Raw genomic sequence first — 21,315 nt, forward strand, 5'->3', positions numbered from 1 at the left:
CGCCCCTGGTCTTGGTCCTCGGACATGTTTCCAGCTTCGAGAAAGTTCTGTTTTGGTTGTAAACTACGCGGTGCGCCTTCAGCAGAGGAGACGGTGGCTGGTGAGGCTCACTATGCCGACACCGCGGGTAACCGTGGCATTACTCCTTGTTAGAAGACTCATTTTTTCCACCTGATCTTATCATTTCAAACAAGAGCTGAACCAGACTTAGATGGAAATATCACCTACATCTTTAACAGCAAGGAGGAGCAGGAGAATTCTTTTTTTCCCCATGACATTTGGTGTTTTTTTTCTCATTTTCCATGACTAGAAGATAAGCAAGTTATGTTCCAGGTTTTAATGTAGCGTGAGAACTGTAAATAATCACAGTCAGGGGCGTAGCACCAAATTCTGGGCCCTCGGTACAAACTATCTTTTTGGACCCCCCTCATATTTCTTGTTCTTTAACCACATAACAGTGGTTTGACAGCGCAGTTGGTTTATTTTAACTTTATTATTTACAGCGACCTAAAAATCTAGATTAGACTTAGTTCATTGTTTTGTTTTTGTTTGTTGCGTACTCGATGTTTCAGTTACAGAAATTGAATAACCTTCAATCCCGGTAGTGATATAGATATTTAAATTGGTGGTGGAATATTCTGCAGCATAATGATTATTAGCAGACCACATTAAACGGGACGACTGCACCAGGGACAGAGGATATTTGTGCAGGGAAAAACAAATGTGTGACTTTAAAGTAGGCATTAAAATGCTATTTTGCAAAAAAGAAACATGATACTATACGTTGTCTCATGAACAAAAAAGCATATTTGAAGCCGGCTCAACCATTTGGCACATTTTAAAATTCATCCATCATTATTATTTGTGCAAAATTCTGTCTGGCAACTAGGGCTGCACGATATTGAAGTGACTTGCGATATGTGATACGGCTGTGCAATATCGCGATAACGATATTATTGTGATATTTCACCAAACATGATATGTTCCATTTTTTCAGCAAATTGTGTCAAAAGAAGACTTAAAAAACACCCCATCAGGACCAAAACAAGGGCAGAATTTACCAAAGCTTGTAAATGTTAACCTAAACCTGAACTTTTACACATGACTTCAATTCATGAGTTTGAGTTTGCAAAAAAAAAAGGGTGAATCTCAGTCAGATGAAGGCTATGCTAATGTTGCGATATATTGTGGCTTCTCGCGATACGGATATTGCATCAGCTAATATCGCGATACGATATTTTTCGCGATATATTGTGCAGCCCTACTGGCAACCGTTGTATTTCAGCCCGGTTGTGTTCAATTCTTATAGTATCAATTATGAGGAAACTTAGGAAGTACACAGAACACAGAATGCTTTTTGCAGCACTTTTTAGGGCCCCCACCCTGCTCTGGGCCCTGGGTACACAATACCCTTTACCCCCCCAGTCCGACGCCCCTGATCACAGTCTAGTTCGGGGTCTCGGCTCAACAGTCTCTGGGGCAGTAGGAGAGGGTGCGGTGGTACTGCGCGTTGTCCAGTGAGTCCTCCTTGGTCATCTCTTCTACCACACTTCGGGTTTGGCTCTGCATAGCCTGGAAAAAGCGCTTGATCTCCTCCAGCTCCCGATCCTTGTCCTGCATCAGCTGCTGGCACTGTGTCAGATCATTCTGGGCCTTGGCGAGCGCCTCCTTGTACTGCTCCTCCACGGCCCTCTGCCTCTGCTGCAGCTCGCGGCGGTACCGGAGCTCCAGCTGTCGCTCTCGCTCGTCTAACAGCCTGCTCATCTGGAAAAGACAACAAGAGTTATTATTTCATCAAGTTATCAGTCGGATAATTCACAAAGGAAGCTAAAGCTGAACTCTCACTGTGAGCATTACAACAGTCACATTAATGTGGAACCAAGACTTTAGTTGGTTTATTACAGGGGTCTCCAAATAAGCCCCATGTTCCGTAAAAGGGCAAAAAGGTCGGCATAGTGATCCACAGCTCGTCAATCAAAAACGTAGGCTTCAACTTTTTCATTGTAACAGCACAAAATCCAGTGGAAGGCCGTGGGAACCCAGGGTGCTGAGGGCGCTGCAGCCTGGTTTGTGAACTGCAGGCAATATTAACCCCTTAACTCCCACCTGAACCGAGCACATTTTCTCCTGCTTTACCCCCAATCCAAAAGCGTCTGGAAAAAAGGTGTGAAAATAGCAACAAAACATTGACGAAAACAAGGATGAAAATGTGAAAAAAGTGAGAAAACATTGACGAAAAAGTGACAAAAATTTGACAAAAAAGTGACAAAAATGGACAAAAAATTGAGAAAGATTTGACGTAAAACTGAGAAAAAATTGATGAAAAAGTGATAAGAATTTGACCAAAAAATGCAAATAATTTGACGAAAAACGGACAAAAAAGTCACGAAAATTTGACAAAAATGAGATGACTGCCCAACAAATAAAGTGATGAAAAAAAATCTGATGTGAGCACATCAGAAGGTCGTATATCCAGACAGAAATACTCACATATTTCTTTATTTGGCTCCAACAGAGAGTTAAAGCGTTTCGGTAGAAGCCATTTTAACGTTAGCGCTGCCTTGCATTGCACTGCAAAAAGTAATTAACTAGATCAGTATAAACAGCTCAATTTGAGCATAATAATCCAAATTTTAGTTGTTTTGACGAGTTAAGAAGTTGTTGGGCATTTGTCCTGGATTATTTCACTTGTTCTGAGATGTTTCTGACTCGTTTCGATACATTTCGTCCTTATTTCAGCTCATTTTCTTTGCCAATGGGGTAAGAAAATTGGACTTGTCTCATTGGCAATTTTACTTTCTTATTTCAAGCGAGATTTACCCTAGAACTGGTCTGAAATGTCCTCAAACAAGCAAAGCAAACTTGGTCCAATCAGGAAAAGTGTCTAAATGAGTGAAAACCGCTCAAAACAAGATACATTTCCTCAATTCAAGTCATTTAAGACAATGCTTGATATTTACTTTTTGTAGTGTGGCTATAGAGTTGTGGGTGATGGTCACGCAGATGTCATGAGGTTTGAAGTATTGCTGCCAATCTGTTTGCTGTTAAATCTGTCATGGCGGGTGTTTGTTAAAGAGGTCAATTGATTTATTGTATGTTTGTATGTCATTGTAAAACTTGGTATTAATCTTTCATATGGTATGTGCTTTTAGTTCATACGGTGGATAAAATATGAGCTTTCCATTTCTATTGAAAACGGTTAAGGCTATTCATCATTTTCAGGCGTACATAAAATGATCCTGCATTGAAGCATCTTTGTCTGGATTAGTAAAGTCAAACATAAAAGTTTGAGTTGGGGGGGCCCAGGTGTGAGCGACTCCACCGCAGCTGTTTCCATAAACAGTTGAGCTGGTTGAGCTAGCTAGCTTTAGCTTCAGGTTAAACCTTGTAAAAGGTAAATAACTCCTGCCCACGAGTGCCGCATATCGGTGTTTCCTTCCAGGGAAAAGTGTTTCCGGGTTAGTCCTGTTGTGTTGTGATTCTGTGCTGATGTTGTGTCGTTGAGCCTGACTGAGATCCTCGTAATAGCTGCGGAGAATGACTCGCTCTGAGACCAGCCTTCAGTGACCGGCTAATAACCCACAGGAAATAGTCCCGTAGTCTGGCAGATTTAGTGAGTTTAGTCAATGAAACAAACATTTATTATAAATGTTACGTTTGTGGGACCCTGGTATAAGCGGATTAAACAACGAGGAGTTTACTTACTTATCGTCCATCACAAACATTGTCAACTGCCAATTCAGGGGACATCGCCCAACCCTAGTGTGGTCCATACCTCCAGGTAGGTGTGGTTGCTGTAGAACTCCCCTCCGTTGCCTTGGACCATCCGCTCCACCTTTCTCAGCAGCTGCAGCACTTGGCTGCGGTCGTCGGCCCTCTCGTTGTCTAACGCGTGGTGCCGACCCTGCACGCGCCGCAGCACCTCCCGCAGCTCGGGCCCCGGGTCCCTGAGGGCCTGCTGCAGGGAGCTGTGGTCCGCGTGTGTGAACAGAACCAGGGTGTAACGCCAGGCTTCCGCTCCGAATATAACCTCCATCCTCCCCACGGCGGCCTGCTCCTCCGGGGTGAAGCGGCCCAGGCGGACGACCAGCAGGATCCCGTGAGGCCCGGGGCAGGACATGTTGATGCACTTGGACACCTCCCTGCCCACCGCGTCCTGGTTCAAGGAGGTGTCGAACAGGCCGGGGGTGTCCACCACGGTCACCTGCCAGTCCCCTACACAGCCGCTCCTCTTACTGCACCGGCGGGTCACTGCAAAGGACCGCACAAGTCACACACAAGTGTTTCTGTAAGAATGGGGGGCATTTTAAGGCGAAAACTGTAACCTTTTTCATATGTAGAGATATCAATTTGAAACTTTTGCTGTAGATTACTAACATAAATATGGGAATGTGTGCTTTATAAATTGTGAGTGACAAAATCTAAATAATGGACATAGCCAGGTTTGAGGGTATGCTTTGTTGTTGATATAAAGTTCAAAAGATTTTGGAGGGATTTTGTATTTTGTTAAAATTTAAAGGGGGGGTATTAGGCAAAATGGACTTTTTCAAGTTTTCCATCATGTTATTATGTCATTCCCTCATTAAAAACATGCCTGAAGTGTTGCCTTGGCACATTCACGTATTTTTGAGTAATCTGTAAAAACTCTGATGGCGGCCATTTTAGGGATAGGTTTGCCTGAGTCCTCCTAGGAACGCCCCCACCTCCTGGAGACGCCTCCGAGCTTTCGTCAACAGCCGAGTAACCAACTACAGAGCCCCCTCCCCACTGATGCCACAGACAGCGTGTGGAGGGGGCGTGTCGGAAAGGCTCAGAGGTTCTTAAAGAGACAGAGGCCTATTTCAAGACATTCACTACAGCCATTTTGAGAGAGACATTTTATACAAGGCGGTTATTCTAATTTACTGCATTTACAGACCAACAGAAGGTTTGTCATCATTGTAGTGTGATAGACTGGTGCTATGGGACTGAAAAAAGCAGAATACCCCCTCTTTAAAATAAACTACAAGTGAAAAAATCTGTAAAACAAAACAAAAAAATCAGTTTCTCCTTGTTTTTCGGGTTCAGACCTCAGTAAATCAGGCTGGAATCAGATATATGTAAAAATCCCTGGGGATATAAAATTCCAAATAATGGGCACTTGAAGGGCCATGAATGAATGAATGAATTTGTGAAGCTTTAGTCTCTTACCATGAACAATTCACCGTAAAATGTTTTTTAACCGTTGTTGGTTTTGTACTTGGAGTGAGCGCAGCCTGGCTCTCTCTGAAGCACATCTACATGCAGAACACCGCGTGGTTTCTCTTTGCATTTCGCCTTCAAACAGCTTTAACTGAAGCTAAAAGGCCAACATGATGCAGCTAACGTCGTAGCTGAGAGCACATGGGCTTTGGATAAAATACATGAAGCCCAGTGAGCGGAGAGAGAGGAGGGAGAGGTGAAGGTAAGCACCGACTCAGGAGCATCAATGTCGCTGGAACCGCTGAAAATCGCCCCGTTCCCTCTGTGTTTCTTAAACATTAAGTCGAAAATGAGGAACTCGTCCTTTCAGACTTTTACGCAACAGTTTTAAAACGCGTGTGTTGCGAAATTCGTGATTCATGATTGTTTCCTGAAATTATGTTTAGTTTAGCTCTATTTATTCTGCAATCTCTGCTTATTCCTAATTCAAATAACTGGCATAAATCTCACCAAAACCAATGTAGTGAGAGGTGAATTAATGACAGATAAAAACAGCTCAGCTTTTTTTTTACGACGCTGTTTGTCAAAATTACAGAGTAAAATTATGCCAAATGAAACTCCATTCTTCATCAAAAGTAAATAAAAATGTGCACAGGAAACAAAAAAAGCCTAATTTCCTTCTTTTTTCCCATATGTGCCTGACTTGGTGGTCCGTCTCACCTGATGAAGCGCTGACGGAGGAGGTGAAGGCTCTGTCTCCCAGGATGGTGTTCCCACTGGAGCTCTTCCCCGCCCCGGTCCTCCCCACCAGCACCAGCCGCAGATCTGGGCACAGCCGTGGGCGGGAGCAGGTTTTGGTTAGCGGGCGGAGTTACAAGATATCCTGGGGGCGTGGCACTTGTAATGTGAACCAATGGGGGGAATTTCTATACAGTAGTTTCTGCCTAATGCTAATCAAACCGATAAACAATGTAAATGCTAAGCTACGTGATTAATTCAAACCAGAGGCGGACTGGCCATATGTCCATTCTGGAAGAGCACAGAAGGGCCACTGGCTCTAGGGCCACCGGTCCCGCCTCAACCGAGCTTTACCCAAATCTAAAAGCTAAAAAGAAAAGCATCAAAATAGCGAGAAAAAGAGGAGGAAAAGTCAACAAAAACATGAGAAAAACACAATGATTGAAAAGATGATTAAAAAAACGACAAAAATGTGGCGACGTGACGAAAAGTTTCCATCACTTTTGTAGGTCTTAGCTTTCAAATGAGGCGTTACATTGTTGATCTCCAGTCGAGAAGCTTTTAGATTTGGGTAAAGCCCAGTATAAAAAAAACATGAATCTAAAAGGAATTCCGTGGAGTATGGTGCACCACAAGGTTCAATTTTGGGACCAGTATTATTTATATGAATGATTTTGCTTCTGTTTCTGCGACCACCTTTCCCGTTCTTTTTGCTGATGATGCCGATCAAAAAAATAATAATAAAAAGCCGAACTGGGGAAAATGCACTCGTTAATGTTAAGAGGTTAAAATATGTATTTGTGGAAGTCACAATTCGCTAATTTGGGCCAGGCTGGTCAGAGTCCAGGGCTGTTTTTCAGTCCCAGTCCGCCCCTGATTCAAACCAGCAGCAAAACCTATCACACAGTTCATGTTGAAGTGAGTCTCCGCATGGTCTCCGAAAGGTCTCCGTGGCCTCAAGCAGTTGTGTGATCATGACCGCGAGTGTGTGAACGTGTGGAGACTCTGACCTGGAGGAAGGCTCTTGCTGTCCCTCCTCTTCGGCTCTGTGAAAACAAATGTAGTGTTACCGTGATTGTCGATTTGACCATTTAGTTCAATCATTTGGTTTTCCTTTAAAGGAATAGGCCACCGTTTTTACATACTGAGATATGTTCTTACCTAACCTTAGACGTGTTAATATATCCCCGTCTGGTCTTTGTCCGTGCGCTCTGCCAGGCAAACGGAGCACATACGCAGCCTCTCCCACATGTCACATAGCTCCAAAAAAGCTCACGATAGAAGCTACCAAGCTCTTCCACGTGTTCCCTTTTTTAATAAAGTTACGTGAAGTGTTTTCATGCGAAGTATATTTACACAGAAATGTAACGTGTCGATTTTATAAGCAAATAAAAAGGGGGACTATATTGTGAGGCGTAATGATACGAGGAGCACAACGTCCGCGCAGTAACTCCTAAAGGTTATTGACGGAAGTGAGCGGGGGGGAGGTCTTTACTCAACAAAAATGTGACAAAAATTCAACAACAAAAAATTCAACAGAAATTCAACAGAAATTCAACAAAAATTCAACAAAAATTCAACAACAAAAAATTACACAAATTCAACAAAAATGTGACAAAAATTCAACAACAAAAATTTACAAAAATTCAACAAAAATTCAACAAAAATTCAACAACAAAAAATTACAAGAATTCAACAAAAATGTGACAAAAATGTGACAAAAATTCAACAAAAAATTAACAAAAATGTGACAAAAACTCAACAAAAATTCAACAAAAACTCAACAAAAGTGACCAAAATAAACAAAAACACAAAAAAGGTGACACAACACAGCAACAACGCGAGGAAAAAGATCAGTTTTGTGGGTCTTAGCTTTCAAATGAGGGCCTATATAACAGCCAAAGAGGACAGAATGCATTTGGTTTAGGCGGGTGGTAAGAGGTTAACTCCACAACAGAGAAAAAAATCTTTATGAACCTCATATAATGCTTTGACAATTAGTAGCCAAGAAAAACATCTGTGTGCACGTGCAATTGTGACTTTGCAACTACACTATCTACGTCACCTGTCTGTGGCAACAAGTAAATAATGCCTATAGCCTGTATGTTCTTCTAATGATATAAAAAAAAAAAAGCTCGATGTCAAAAGTGAAAGTAACGTAACGCACCCGCAGCATTTGCTCGAAACCTTCGCAGTTCTACGTACTGAACTACGTACACTCGAACTATATCGGTAACAACGCACGTCCTCGCATTACCTTACGTTTCACAACAATAGTATTAAAAGTTGCACCTGTACTGCTGCTGTCCGCCATCTCCTCTTCACCGCCTGAACTCACGCATGAGTTCACTTCCGGTTTGAAAATAAAACTGACGCTGGCCCGCCCTTTTCGGTTGACGTCGGGGCTTTTATTGTGGCAGGCTTACCGGAAGTGCATCACCTCAGAGTAAAAGCTTGCTGTAAGAAGTATTTGCACTTCACAGATTTCATCCTTCTCTGACTGTGGTTACTGTGGCGCTCGTGTCATCTCACTCCGCTGCAGATTTCAGATAAAACTACGATATTAAGCGTTTGAAATCATGATGATATTAAGTGTTTGAAGCCGGAAGTGTTCGTTATTATGATCAGGTAAGTGCGTATTTCCACTGTTCATTTCACCAACTGGACGAAGTTCAAATTTGCATGCGCATTCTTCTTCAATGGAGATTTCCAAATGTAATACTGGAGGATTTTGTGTGTGTGTTTTGTTTTAGGTGAACTTTGAGACAAGTTAGCCCGGATCCGTCCGAAGGCGTCGACGTAAGTGTATCAAAAAAAAGGGAACTCAAACTGCGACATAAGCAAACTTAAGACAAGTGGAGACACTACAGGCAAAACTTAATTTTTTCAGTTTTCAGGTTTTGGGCCAAATTGGTCTCTGAACATACAAGCTTTCACCCGGAAACAGAAAATATGCCCAATCTTCACAATAACATGTTTAAATATTGCGCTGATTCAATGTTCCCCCATAGACTTATATGGGAGAATGCAATTTCAAGGGCCTTTTTCTCAAAACACATTTTTTCCGTCATTGTGGCGACACTATGTCCACGTCAGTCGGACCTAAAGACTTCACATTTTCCAGCCTTGGACTGAACAATATTTGGAAGATTTTTTCAGAGGGATTTTTTATTATTTAATCCCTAAAGCCCCATTTATTGAGTTTTGAATGTCAAAAAATAAGGCGAGAATTTAATTTTTTACACATTTTTACACTAAAAAACAGCTTATTTTAAAACCAAAAAAGAAATCCAAAATCCCCTTTGAAAACGTCTTGGTAACTCATTCATCAATAAAATGAAACCATAAATTTGAATGTAGCTCTATCCATTATTCAGATTTCGCCGCCGAAAAGATGGGAAATTTTGGGCATTTCTAGGCATAAAACACCTTGTTCTTATATGAAAAGATAAAATATCAGAAAACTTGCAATGTATTTTTTTCTCACATTTATGCCAGTGATCGACAGCAAAAGTTTCAAATTGATATCTGTAAATATACATTTTTTCCCTATTCACCTGCAGTGTCTCGCCTTAACTCAAATAAACACTTAGACGCACCGTGGGTTTTGGTTTTACGCAGCATTCAAAAGAGGCAACTTTATTTATACCGCGCATTTCGTACACAAGGCAACTCAATGCGCCTATAGTAGTAACCTAGTATAATGTCCAAACAAACTTAGGGTTTCAAAAAAGGGTTTATTCTCCAGATTTAGAAGGCAAACAGCAAGGTTTCATATTCAAGGCCCACACAGGTGCGTGTTGGACAGTGTGCGCTACTCCCTTATATCCTCTAGGTGCGCAATGATAAACTAGCCAAACAAAACAAAAAGTAAGCAAATTAGAATTAATTTAGCATATAAAAGAATAGAGGCCATTACAAAAAGAAAACGCATGTATGTGTAGCTAACACAAAAAGTGAAAGTTTAACTTTAAAACTGACAAATGGCTCCTACAGATAGTTTAACATAGAATTGATTTGTCACGATTGTACATTTTAGATTTTTGTGAGATAGGGGAAAAAAAGCAGAAGTGAAGAATTTCCCCAAATCTCCACCTGCTGTCTAAATTTTCACAACATAAAAAAACAGATGTAATTTGTAGCCTGCATTTGTATGTTTAGTTTAATCAGTCGGTGTATTGTCATTATTATTGCAAAGTTGTCAAATCCATTTTTTTGCACATCTTTGACATATTCGAGGCTCTAAATTCCACTTCTGTCCCAGCTCTACACTATTCCTTAAAATAATTAAGTTTCTAGGTTTGTTTTGTAACACAATCTTCAAAGTTTTAGTTCTGAAACTGGCACACAAAGAGTTAACCCCACACACACGTTTTGTTTTTTTGCATGTTTGCTAGTTTTGAGACAGTGAAAAGTGCTTTGTGAGATTTATGAAAATACTTATGAAAGTATGAGGTTTTAGAAGTGCGTACATGTTTGTACACAAGGGTGGCGAAAGAGTGCGAAATGTAGATCTACAATATAAAACACAAGGGAGGAAAAATAAAATGTCTGCTGAAATCCATGTCTCAAGCTGCAATATGGACAAAATGGTCAAATGAAAAAAAGAAATCTTGCAGAATGTGCAAAAATGTACACAGGACGACATAAGGGTTAAATAGCGAGATTTTGTGCAGTACATACTATGTTGGAAGAGTTGTTCATTTTCATCAAACGCAGCTGCACATGGTTCTTTTGGGACTCTTCCTTTGGCACCGTTATGCAAGTATCATGAAAATGGACTCACTCCGGCTCATGAGACATGACAGCAGTTTACCACAGGTCCTAGTGTTCTCACCATGTGATATCTGCGGGGATTATAAAACCGGTTGATCTTGTTTTCCAGGCTTCGATCAGCAGACATGGAAAGGCTCACCATAGTGCTGCTGGGACATACGGGGGTGGGCAAGAGTGCCACAGGGAACACCATCCTGGGGCGAACGGCGTTCGAGTCCCGCCGCGCCTTCAGGTCGGTCAGCAGGCAGGCGGGGCAGGTGGGGGGGTGTCCTGTGTATGTGGTGGACACCCCGGGGATCAGGGGGAATGAGGAGGCTACCAGGACCCTCTGTGAGGAGCTGCTGCAGAGCCACTCCCCTCTCCTCTTCCTCCTGGTGCTGAAGATTGACCGCTTCACCGAGGAGCAGCATAGTGCTCTCAGGGCCGCCCTTGACGCGGTGGGGGAACGTGGCCTGGCGCGGACATTTCTGCTGTTCACTGGAGAGGACATGTTGGACAACATGACACTGGAGGAATTCATCCATGAAGACCCCGACAGCCCCCTCCCAGAGCTGGTCAGACACTTCCACCACAGATATCATGGTTTCAACAACCAACACGGAAGACCTGGGCAAGTACAAGTACTGCTCAGCAAGTACAGGCAGTACTGCAACATCCCCCCAGGAGAGGCCGGTGAGGAAAACCTTTACATGTTCTTTACGTGTATTTACTGCCACGTTAATTAAACAGACGACCAATGCACATGCGTTTGACTATCACCTTTTGTTATTTATACTTCAACAAATTGCAGTGATTTTGTTTTTAATAAGAAGATCCCTGTGTAAGAGTTTTATATTTGTATTCTGCACATCACTTGCTCAGAATAGGATACAGTGTAAGCTCATCTTCAGAATCAAATACTTTGGATTGATTTATCTGTAGCTAATCTGGAAGTTGCTTGAGATTAGTTGATTCTACTTGTGTACTGCATTTCTACTGAAGACAATTACCATTTATAATGCATGCATTTTTTCTCAGCTTCTCCGAACCCTACTCTGTTGGAAGTGAAGGAGTATGAGTTGAAGCCTCGGGAAGAGGACCTGCGGCTAGTGCTGCTGGGGCTGCCCGGGGCAGGGAAGAGCTCCTCAGGGAACACCATCCTGGGAAAGGACCTGTTTGTGTCAGGCGGCAGCTTTAACCCCGTGACCTCTGAGACGCTGGCCCAGACAGCAGAGGTGGACGGGCGCCGCGTGACGGTGGTGGACACGCCTGGTGTCCCCTCTGAGGGCCTGTCTCCCAGAAAGCTGTTTAACGAGATCATGCGGTCCATCCAGCTGGCGGCTCCGGGCCCTCATGCCTTCATCATAGTGGTGTGCATCGGCAGAGTGACAAACGCAGATGCAGAGGTTTTTAAACTGCTGCCAAAGATGTTTGACCGGGACGCTCCTCTGTTCTCTATAGTGCTGTTCACTCATGCAGACAGGCTGCGTAACCAGTCCATACAGGACCTGATCCGGGACAACAAAGCCATCAACCTGCTGGTGTCCAAGTGTGGGGGCAGGTACTGTGTGTTCAACAACCTCCAGCGGGGCAACCGCACACAGGTGCGCACACTTGTGACCAGGGTCACAGCGATGGTCAGAGGAAAGAGGGAGTACAGCTCAGAGATGTTCTGCAGGGTTCACTTCCTTCCTGTGCAGGTTTCGATCATGTGGCATGACTTGCGGGATTGGTTTCTGGAGTTGATTGAGGAACTCAAACAAAAGATCAAGAGCTTTAATGATTCTAAATACTTTGCAGCAGTGGTGTAACAATTTACCCTGTGATGATGCAGCGCGGTGCTAAAATCTGCATTGTACTAAAGTGATGGTGCAAGTTTAAGCCTGTACTTTTTAATGTATAAGTTCCACAGTGCGTGTCATGTGTTTATGTGAGCACCCAAACAGCACATGTGTGTCAACATCACTAACCGCTAAGCCGAAGGCTCCAGGCACTCCAGACCTGCAAAGTTACATCCTCCAAAAACACATGGAATCTGCGTGGCTTTGTACAGGCTTCTCCTGCTCAGGACCAGGCTACAGCCAATGATCCAGTGCATCAGACAAAGGCCCTGGATACACAAGATCCAATCTTGGTCATAATCCGCCTCAAATGAGGAGAAAATAGCTTATTAATTTCTAAGTGTTCATTTAGGCTCAGTCCCAGAGCTACAGTCAAATCTAACCAATAGCCTGTGATTAACAAACACTTATGAGACTTAAAGCAGTACTAAGTAACGTGTTTACCTTAATAAATCCTTTCCGTAGTCCCTGTGGGGGTAATACAAGTGTTTATGGGATGATTGGAGGGTCTTTCATCGCCCCCTGGTGTCTCTTAGTACTGCTTTAATCCTTTTTTTTTTTACTAGACAGTGAAAAAAATATATTGATCTTACATTTTGGTCTATATTTGTGTTTTAACTCCCATATATTTAGTGTACGTGCTAATTGAATATCTATAAATTAGCCAAATGTAGAGTAAATGTGTAATAAAAAGTCTAATAAAATATAAATATAGGCCTAGGCTACATATATACAGTAGCCTCTATCTATCTTTTTTTTTTGCCCTTTAAAGGACCGATAAGAGTACAGTACCGGATCGATAAGGTGTATCGATAATAGTATCGATAAATCCTTAACCATACCCATCCCTAACAATTTACCATAATGTCATCCAGAAACAAAGCCTCAAATCAATCGCTTTGAGCATGTTTCAGCTGCCGTCTAAAGCGAAACGGTGCTCCTCCTTCTCCCGCTTCCTCCTGCGCAGCTCCCTCCGCTCCATAACAGTCTTTCACCATCTTCTGGGTCGGGGAAGCAGTTTAGCAGTTTGTTTTCTTTTAAAAACCGTGAAAAAAAATCCGCTTTGAAAAGTAGAAGTCATTTTCAGATTCATGATTTATGTCGCAATTAAACTGTGATGCTACGTGAAAAATGGAGGCGACTGGACATGTGAGAGGAATACAGACTTCAGTCAAACAAAACATCCAAATAAATCAAGAAATATGTGTATATATGTAAAAAACGTGACTGTTTTTAAAGTGATAGAGCATCATTCTTATTTGCTGAAGGAGCCGTTTCCTTCTTTTAACTGCGATTGTGTAATTGAGTGCTTTATTTTTGCCTGTGAAATACATGATTATGAGGTCTAGAAAACGATGCAACCAAATAAACAAGTGAAATATCCGGGTCGGGTTTGTCCCTTTTTTCTCGGACACAATCGTTAAAGTGAACGCACATCTGGCTTTAGGTTTTCCAGAAGATTTCATTTGATCCACTAGTTGAATTCAAATGTTGTATTTGCTTATGAAAAGCAAGTTCTATTTAAAAGAAATGCACTAGAGCTGAGAAAACTGCTTATGTTTCCAGGAATTCTGACCAACCAGCAGAGGGCAGTGTGTATTTGTTAACCACCACTTCTGTGACCCTCACACATGTTATTGAAATATTATATTTTACAAACTGGTGAACTGTGTTGTTCTTTTAACTATTTTAAAACACATCTAATGCTTAATTTTAATCATTTAGCATGCCTAGAGTGTGGAACTTTTTTCTATCATATATTTTTGTATTTATTCATTTTTACCTTCTTAAGTGAAAGTTCTTGTTCTAATGTTTGTTTGTTTTAATGGTAAATGGTCTCAACTTGTATTGTGTTGTTGCCAAAGCTCTTAATCAACAAAACACTCGTCCATTCACTCTTTCAGTCATACACCGATGTATAGATACAGATGGCATCTCTGGAATCGCCCATATATGGTCATTTTTGAAAACAGTTAAGGGGGAAAACAATTTTGAAAAAATCTAAACTTTGTCTAATTATTCAAAAACTACTTTAACAAATGCTGAAATATGAATATAGTTTTCTACTAAATAAAGATACAAAGACATGGGGAGGAGCAAAGTGGTTCAACAGCCCATAAATACATGAATAACGGAGAATGCTAACTTCATGCTACATGTTAGCATCGGGCTAATGCTAACGGTTAGCTAGCGCTAGCAACAACTGCCGTTTTTTCACTTCTACAGAACAATCTGCTGTGACAAAATATCCATATGGGCCCGATTTACATTTGACTTTATTTATGTGATAAATAAGTTGATATTCCACCAGGAAATGGCTAAAAAGAGGGAAAATTGTGTTTCTCTAAAGATTCTATTTTCCCCCTCGGCGAAGCCACGCCCCCTTCTATGACGAGATGCCGTCTGTATGCTTTTCAGTCATGTGACTTTTGTTGTTATGGCAGCCATTTTGAATACTGAAGTAGAAATGATGCAGTACTACAACACGTTAGCCTGGCTAACACCAGACTAAAATCACAAGTGATATTTAGTCTGGGGACCACCAATTCATTTTCTCGTAGGAGAGGTGTGGTTTACGATCGTCCATACTCGTTTATTGGGCGATACGAAAAAAAAAAAAAAGTCTATCATGCGTCTGCACGAAGCCACAGCCAATCGTATCATCGTATGAGATGACGTATCCGCTGTAAACTTTTGAGCTAAATTATTTAGAACACGGTCTAAAGCTTGATCGAACAATAGCATCGCGTCTGCTGCTGTCATGTTGGATCCGTAAAAAAACTACAAGCTTTCGAATAGCGCGTCATCGTCTTGCGTCTCTCCTCGTTCTGTGATTGGTTCCCAAATCCACCGGAAAATTGGGCCATGGTCTCCAGGCTGTTGTGCAGTTCGAAATAATTCGAGCGCACACAGCAGCCTGGTGTTAGCCAGGTTAACAACACGTAGCAATAGCTCTACTAAATGAAAGACGATTGATTGACAGTGACATTTTTATTTACTCGTATTCATTGTTCAAGAAGAAAACGGTTAAAACGCAGCTCTAGAGATGCACGTGTGAAGAAACCAGTGAGTCAGTGTTTAAGCTGCTTAAGACGTTAGCATTCTACTGGTTAGAAGATCTTTATTTATATAGCGCCTTTCACAGACATAGTCACAAAGCGCTTTACAGGAGACGATTGTACATTCACTCCATACTCGGTGGTGGTGAGCTTCAGTTTCCCCTGGGGGAGACTGACAGAAGCGCTTTCGCGACTGCCACCACTACCATACATTATTATCACATCCATTATTCATTCTGGCCTATTGTGCATGTTTTTAGTGGTAGGGGAAACCGGAGCACCCGGAGGAAACCTACGCAGACACGGGGAGAACATGCAAACTCCACACAGAAAGGCCTCGTCCAGGTGGGAATCGAACCCAGACCTTCTAGCTGTGAAGCGAGAGAACTAACCACTGCGCTACCGAGCCGCCCGTTAGCATTTAGCTTCAACAGCTCAGCTCTGACATCTCCAAGAGAAAGCCTGAACCACACTCCAAACATCTAGCCTTGGATACAACATGTGACAGAGGTCAGAGCTGAGCTGTTGCTGTAGTATGTCCTCAGAGTTCATAGATGTGAGCCACACATGTGTTTATCGTGTTGAAGCCATTGACAGTTGATTAATGACAGTTGCTAACCGGTAGCATGCTAACGTCTTGAGCAGCTTAAACACTGACTCAGACTAAGACTCAGACTAAGAGATATTTCACTCTGTAATGACAAAAATGTGACAAAAAATGACAAAAATGTGATTGAAAAAATGACAAAAATGTGACAAAAAATGACAAAAATGTGATAAAAATGACAAAAAATGTGATAAAAAATGACAAAAAATGTGACAAAAAAATGACAAAAAATGACAAAAAATGTGACAAAAAAAATGACAAAATGTGATAAAAATTTGACAAAAAAATGAGAAAAATGTGACAAAAAATGACAAAAATGTGACAAAAAATGACAAAAATGTGATAAAAATGACAAAAAATGTGATAAAAAATTACAAAATGTGATAAAAATTTGACAAAGAAATGAGAAAAATGTGACAAAAAATGAGAAAAATGTGACAGAAAATGACAAAATTTGATTAAAAAAATGACCAAAAAAATGACTAAAATGTGACAAAAAAAATGACAAAAATGTGACAAAAAATGACAAAAATGTGACAAAAAATGACAAAAATGTGATAAAAATGTGACAAAAAGATTACAAAAATGTGAGAAAACATTGACAAAAAAGTGACGAAAAAGTGGAAAAAATGTCACAAGAAATTGACAAAAAAATGACAAAAATGTGACAAAAAAATTACAAAATGTGATAAAAATGACCAAAAATATGACTAAAAAAAAGACAAAATGTGATAAAAATGTGAAAAAAAATGACAAAAAAAATCACAGAGAAAGGTTTTCTGTTTGTTTCTCACATTCGCTGGTTTCTTCACATAAACGTGGAAAATGGCCACCATATTATTCCATACGTGATGTCTTTTGAGACGCATGTTCTATTCTAAGGTGTGTCTCTGTTTTTGCTGCCTTTGCACAACTGTCCGTGTGTGTGTTACAACTGTTGTAACAAAGGCATTTTTTATTATTTGACTCCAACTCATGGTGTCTGTGTTAATGTTTCAGGAATTATATTAGTCTGTAGCCTGTCAGTCAATGCTGGTCTCCCTTATACATACAGTATTAGGACCCAAAAGCAGATGTAGAGCATGGAAGTTTGAATCTTTAATTTTCAGCTGGCTGGGGCTGGAGCGAGGACCACAGTAGAGTTGTAGTAGACTTGTATGCAGTAGTCATGGGCAAAACGTCGCGGGCCTGGAGCGTGTTCGTACTAAATGAACCTCTGTGTTTCAAGAACAAAGACCAACGCCTTGATGTGTGGAACTGATGAATTCATGGGTTTATGTGAGTCTAAAACTTTGAAAGGAATGTTCCCATACACTCCAAACACTAATTATAATTCAAGTTATGGTATGCTGCACCTGATTTTTCTCTGGGAGTGTGTCCTCCTTTAGTATATTGTAAAGTCAAACATTTGTGGGGAAAAAACACTGTCCATCTAATTACAAAGCATTTGTATCAATTTCATGACATTTCAGGCTAGTTTTCTCACATTGCTTTTGTTGTGAAACGTGCCCATAAACTTGTCCTTGTGAATAATCTGAAAATTACAAATGTGTTAGAAAAGTTAGGAACGAGTTTGGATCATGACTAACATTTTAGTTTATTTCAACGTTTGTAATAAGCACCAGATCCAAGATAAAACAAACTGAACTTATTCTTCTAATACATTCAAGTCGTCAGCAGATGGCAGTACGGAGCAAGGCTTCAGCATTGAAACACAGCAGTACATTCTTCCTCTCTATATTACATGTAGCCATGTAGCACTAATCAGACCCGCCCACTTCCAGTCCTGTGGCTGGAGCCGGATGTAAAAATCCTACTCAAAATCTTCATTATCGAAAAATTCAAATATGAACCCCTTAACTCCCACCTGAACCGAGCACATTTTCTCCAGTTTGGCTGTACCCCAATCCAAAAGCTTCTGGAAAAAAGCTGTGAAAATAGCAACAAAACTGAGATGAAAACAATGATGGAAATGTGACAAAAAAGTGAGAAAACATTGACAAAAAAGTGACGAAAAAATGACAAAAATGTGATAAAAAATGACAAAAAATGACAAGAAATGTGACAAAAAGATGACAAAAATTAGATTAAAAAATGATGAAAAAGTGACAAAAATGTGACAAACATTTGACAAAAATGTGACAAAAAATGACAAAAATGTGACAAAAAATGACAAAAATGTGACAAAAAATGACAAGAAATGTGACAAAAAGATGACAAAAATTAGATTAAAAAATGATGAAAAAGTGACAAAAATGTGATTAAAAAATGATGAAAAAGTGACAAAAATGTGGAAAAAAAGACAAAAATGGGACAAAAATGTGAAAAAAATGACAAAAATTTGATTAAAAAATGACAAAAAATTGATTAAAAAATGATGAAAAAGTGACAAAAATGTGACCAAAAAATGACAACAAATTGGGCAATAAAATTGGACAAAAATGTGACAATAAATGACAAAAATGTGACAAAAAGATGACAACAATTTGATTAAAAAAATTATGAAAAAAATGACCAAAATGTGACAAAAATGTGATAAAAATTTGACAAAAAAATGAGTTGAACACCCAACAAAAAAATGATGGAAAAAAAAATCTGATGACGTGAGGAAAAAGATCCTCTCGGTTCAGGCGGGAGTTAAGAGGTTAAAGATTAAAAGATTTTATTTGTCAATTAATTTCACAATTAATCAAAATAGTTTCTTGTTGTAGAGAGTTGAAAAGCATTATGGAGGCTAATCTGCGCTAACTTCTGACCACATGGAGGATATTATACATGAAAGAAAGTGCGACTGTGCCGTCCAGTTGTTCGCACGCTCCACCTGCAGTGGTGTCGACTGTGACGTCAGACTTAGCCCCGCCCCCGTGTCAGGCCTGGTCCTCGTTAGGCCCGGACACACGACCGCAGCCTCCACACGGGACACACCTATAGGCCGGGTCAAAAATAGAGCGGCCGCCCACGCACGGCCGCTTTTAGACCGCACTGACTGAGCGCTGTTTTCTTTTTCCAGGCAGAGCGTCAGGTCAGCCCTTTCTCCGCACTCGGGAAACTGCGAAAACACGACCGCACTCGAACATGGAAAACTCAGGGCTGCGTTGTTACCGGCTGTCACGGTCAGGTACATGATTCTACTACATAAATATAAATGCTACTACTGGTCAAACGTCACTTTAGTCACAGAGATTTTAAGGCGAGACACTGCAGGTGAATAGGGAAAAAAAACAAAATGTAGAGATATCAATTTGAAACTTTTGCTGAACATCACAGATATAAATATGAGAAAAAAATGTATTCCATTTTTTCTGTCATTTTATGTTTTCACATAAAAATAAGGCATTTTGAGTATTAAAATGGCCAAAATTGCCTATATTTTGGACAACAACATCAAAATAATGAATTGAGCCAGATTAAATGGTTTTATTTTATTGACATATTAGAAACTAAGATTTTTTCAGACGGGATTTTGGATATTTTGTTTAGTTTTTCAATAAACTAGTCATCAGTGAAAAAATCTGGAAAAACTCAAATTCCGCCTGTTTTTTTGGTTTCAAAGCTGAATAAATCAGGCTAGGAATTAGATGTTAAAAAATCCCTCTGAAAAAACCTTCGAAATATTGTTCGGTCTCAGACTGTAAAGTTTGGAGTCTGTGGGAGCTTCTATAAGGGCTCAGGCTCTGCCCGAGTGCGGCTTCTCTCATTCAGAGGAAACCAGCCCTGAAGTTTTGTAGCGAGTGCGCATGCTCGGCCCGTTCTTCCACTTTTCCGCTCCAGCGTCTCGCAGGAGGAAAAACACCATATTTGGGTGAAAGCGTCATCACGGGGCCCCTTAGCAGGACACGTGGATGTAAAATCTGTCAATATTTATGAATGAAAACCCGCGGGAAAGACGGACTTTCTACGCGGCGCAGCAGCTACTTCCGGGTCGCCCCCACCTCGCAGACAAAACATCATAAAATAAACATCATCATTTTTATATCTGACATGAAAACTAAGATGTAAAGGGAGGAAAATAGATACAAATCTCCACTTCGACCACTGCGTGAAAAATCAATACTTTCACCTGCCGTGTCTCGCCTTAATGTATAGCTCCCACCGACTGGAATAACTCACCTGCTCAATCCCCTCTATCCCCACCATCCATGTTTTTGGACAGCACTCGAATGCACAAATTTACCAAGTATAAAGGATTTAATTGATGAGAAACTGTCACTTCAGCTGCGGAGAAGTTGCAGAGTTATGAAATTATACCTTAGTGTCACTACAATTGCAGGATTCTTGGACACACTAAAGGCCTAAATACAGCCTTTTCCACTTTTTTACCGTAAGAAATGCAGCCGCTCATATAACAGCTCCTTATCTGAGCGCGAATGCATCAGCAACCGTGTCGTGCTCTTGTCCACCTCCTTCCAGTGACAAAGTCCGGAACCCAGCTGAACCTGAGTGCGTAAACGAACTGCAGGGTTTATCCATGCTTGAGCAAATCCGAAAAAGTAGCCAAAAAAATCTCTCATTCTTCTGGCATTTAGCAAATTTAAATCATTTTTAACATTCTAATTGACCTAAAAAATAAAAGTTAATTCAGATTTCATGTCAGACATTGGGATAAAATGCATAATGTGTCTTTTTATATGGAGGGAGTTCAGCTTCCCGATGGCCCTGTGCACGGCACTGTTCCTCAGTCGACTGGAACTGACCCGTAGATTCCGCAGCCTCCTCCCTGAAGGCATAACCTTGAAGAGACTGTGTGATGGTGCGAAGGGTCCCTGGCGATTTTGACGGCTTTGCGGGAGATACGGGTGGAGTATATGTCAGGATGCTCTCTATAGTCCCTCTGTAGAAGTTGGACATAACAGAGGCTGGGATTCTGGCTCTTCTCAGCTTGCGGAGAAAGTAGAGACGCTGATTACTTTTCTTGACCAGTGATGTAGTGTGCATGGTCCAAGAGAGCTTCTCTGTGATGGGCACACCCAGGAGCTCAGTGCTTGTCACCCTCTCCACTGCAGTTGATTGTTAGAGGAGCTGGACCCGCGCTCTTCAAAAGTCCACAACAATCTCTTTTGTCTTCTCCACATTTAGACAGAGATTGTTCTGTGTGCACCACATGGACAGACTGCTCACTCACTCCTGCAGTTTG

At 41.0% G+C, this 21,315-nt stretch overlaps 2 protein-coding genes across 2 annotated transcripts in view; both read right to left on the reverse strand.

The window, feature by feature from the left end:
- Window positions 1-21,315, reverse strand: part of LOC306981663 (ephrin-A5b-like) — a 276,183-nt gene that overhangs the window by 165,931 nt on the left and 88,937 nt on the right. The window lies entirely within an intron of this gene.
- LOC306981551 (GTPase IMAP family member 7-like) lies at window positions 1,465-7,023 on the reverse strand (the record flags this gene model as incomplete). The annotated part of the gene is made up of 4 exons (XM_079581158.1): window positions 1,465-1,764; window positions 3,776-4,251; window positions 5,902-6,006; window positions 6,930-7,023. 4 exons carry the CDS (start codon window positions 7,021-7,023, stop codon window positions 1,465-1,467), a joined length of 975 nt encoding a protein of 324 aa, XP_079437284.1.

The sequence above is a fragment of the Gobius niger genome, assembly GCF_951799975.1.
Source record: "Gobius niger genome assembly, chromosome: 22".
NCBI classification, from domain to species: domain Eukaryota; kingdom Metazoa; phylum Chordata; class Actinopteri; order Gobiiformes; family Gobiidae; genus Gobius; species Gobius niger.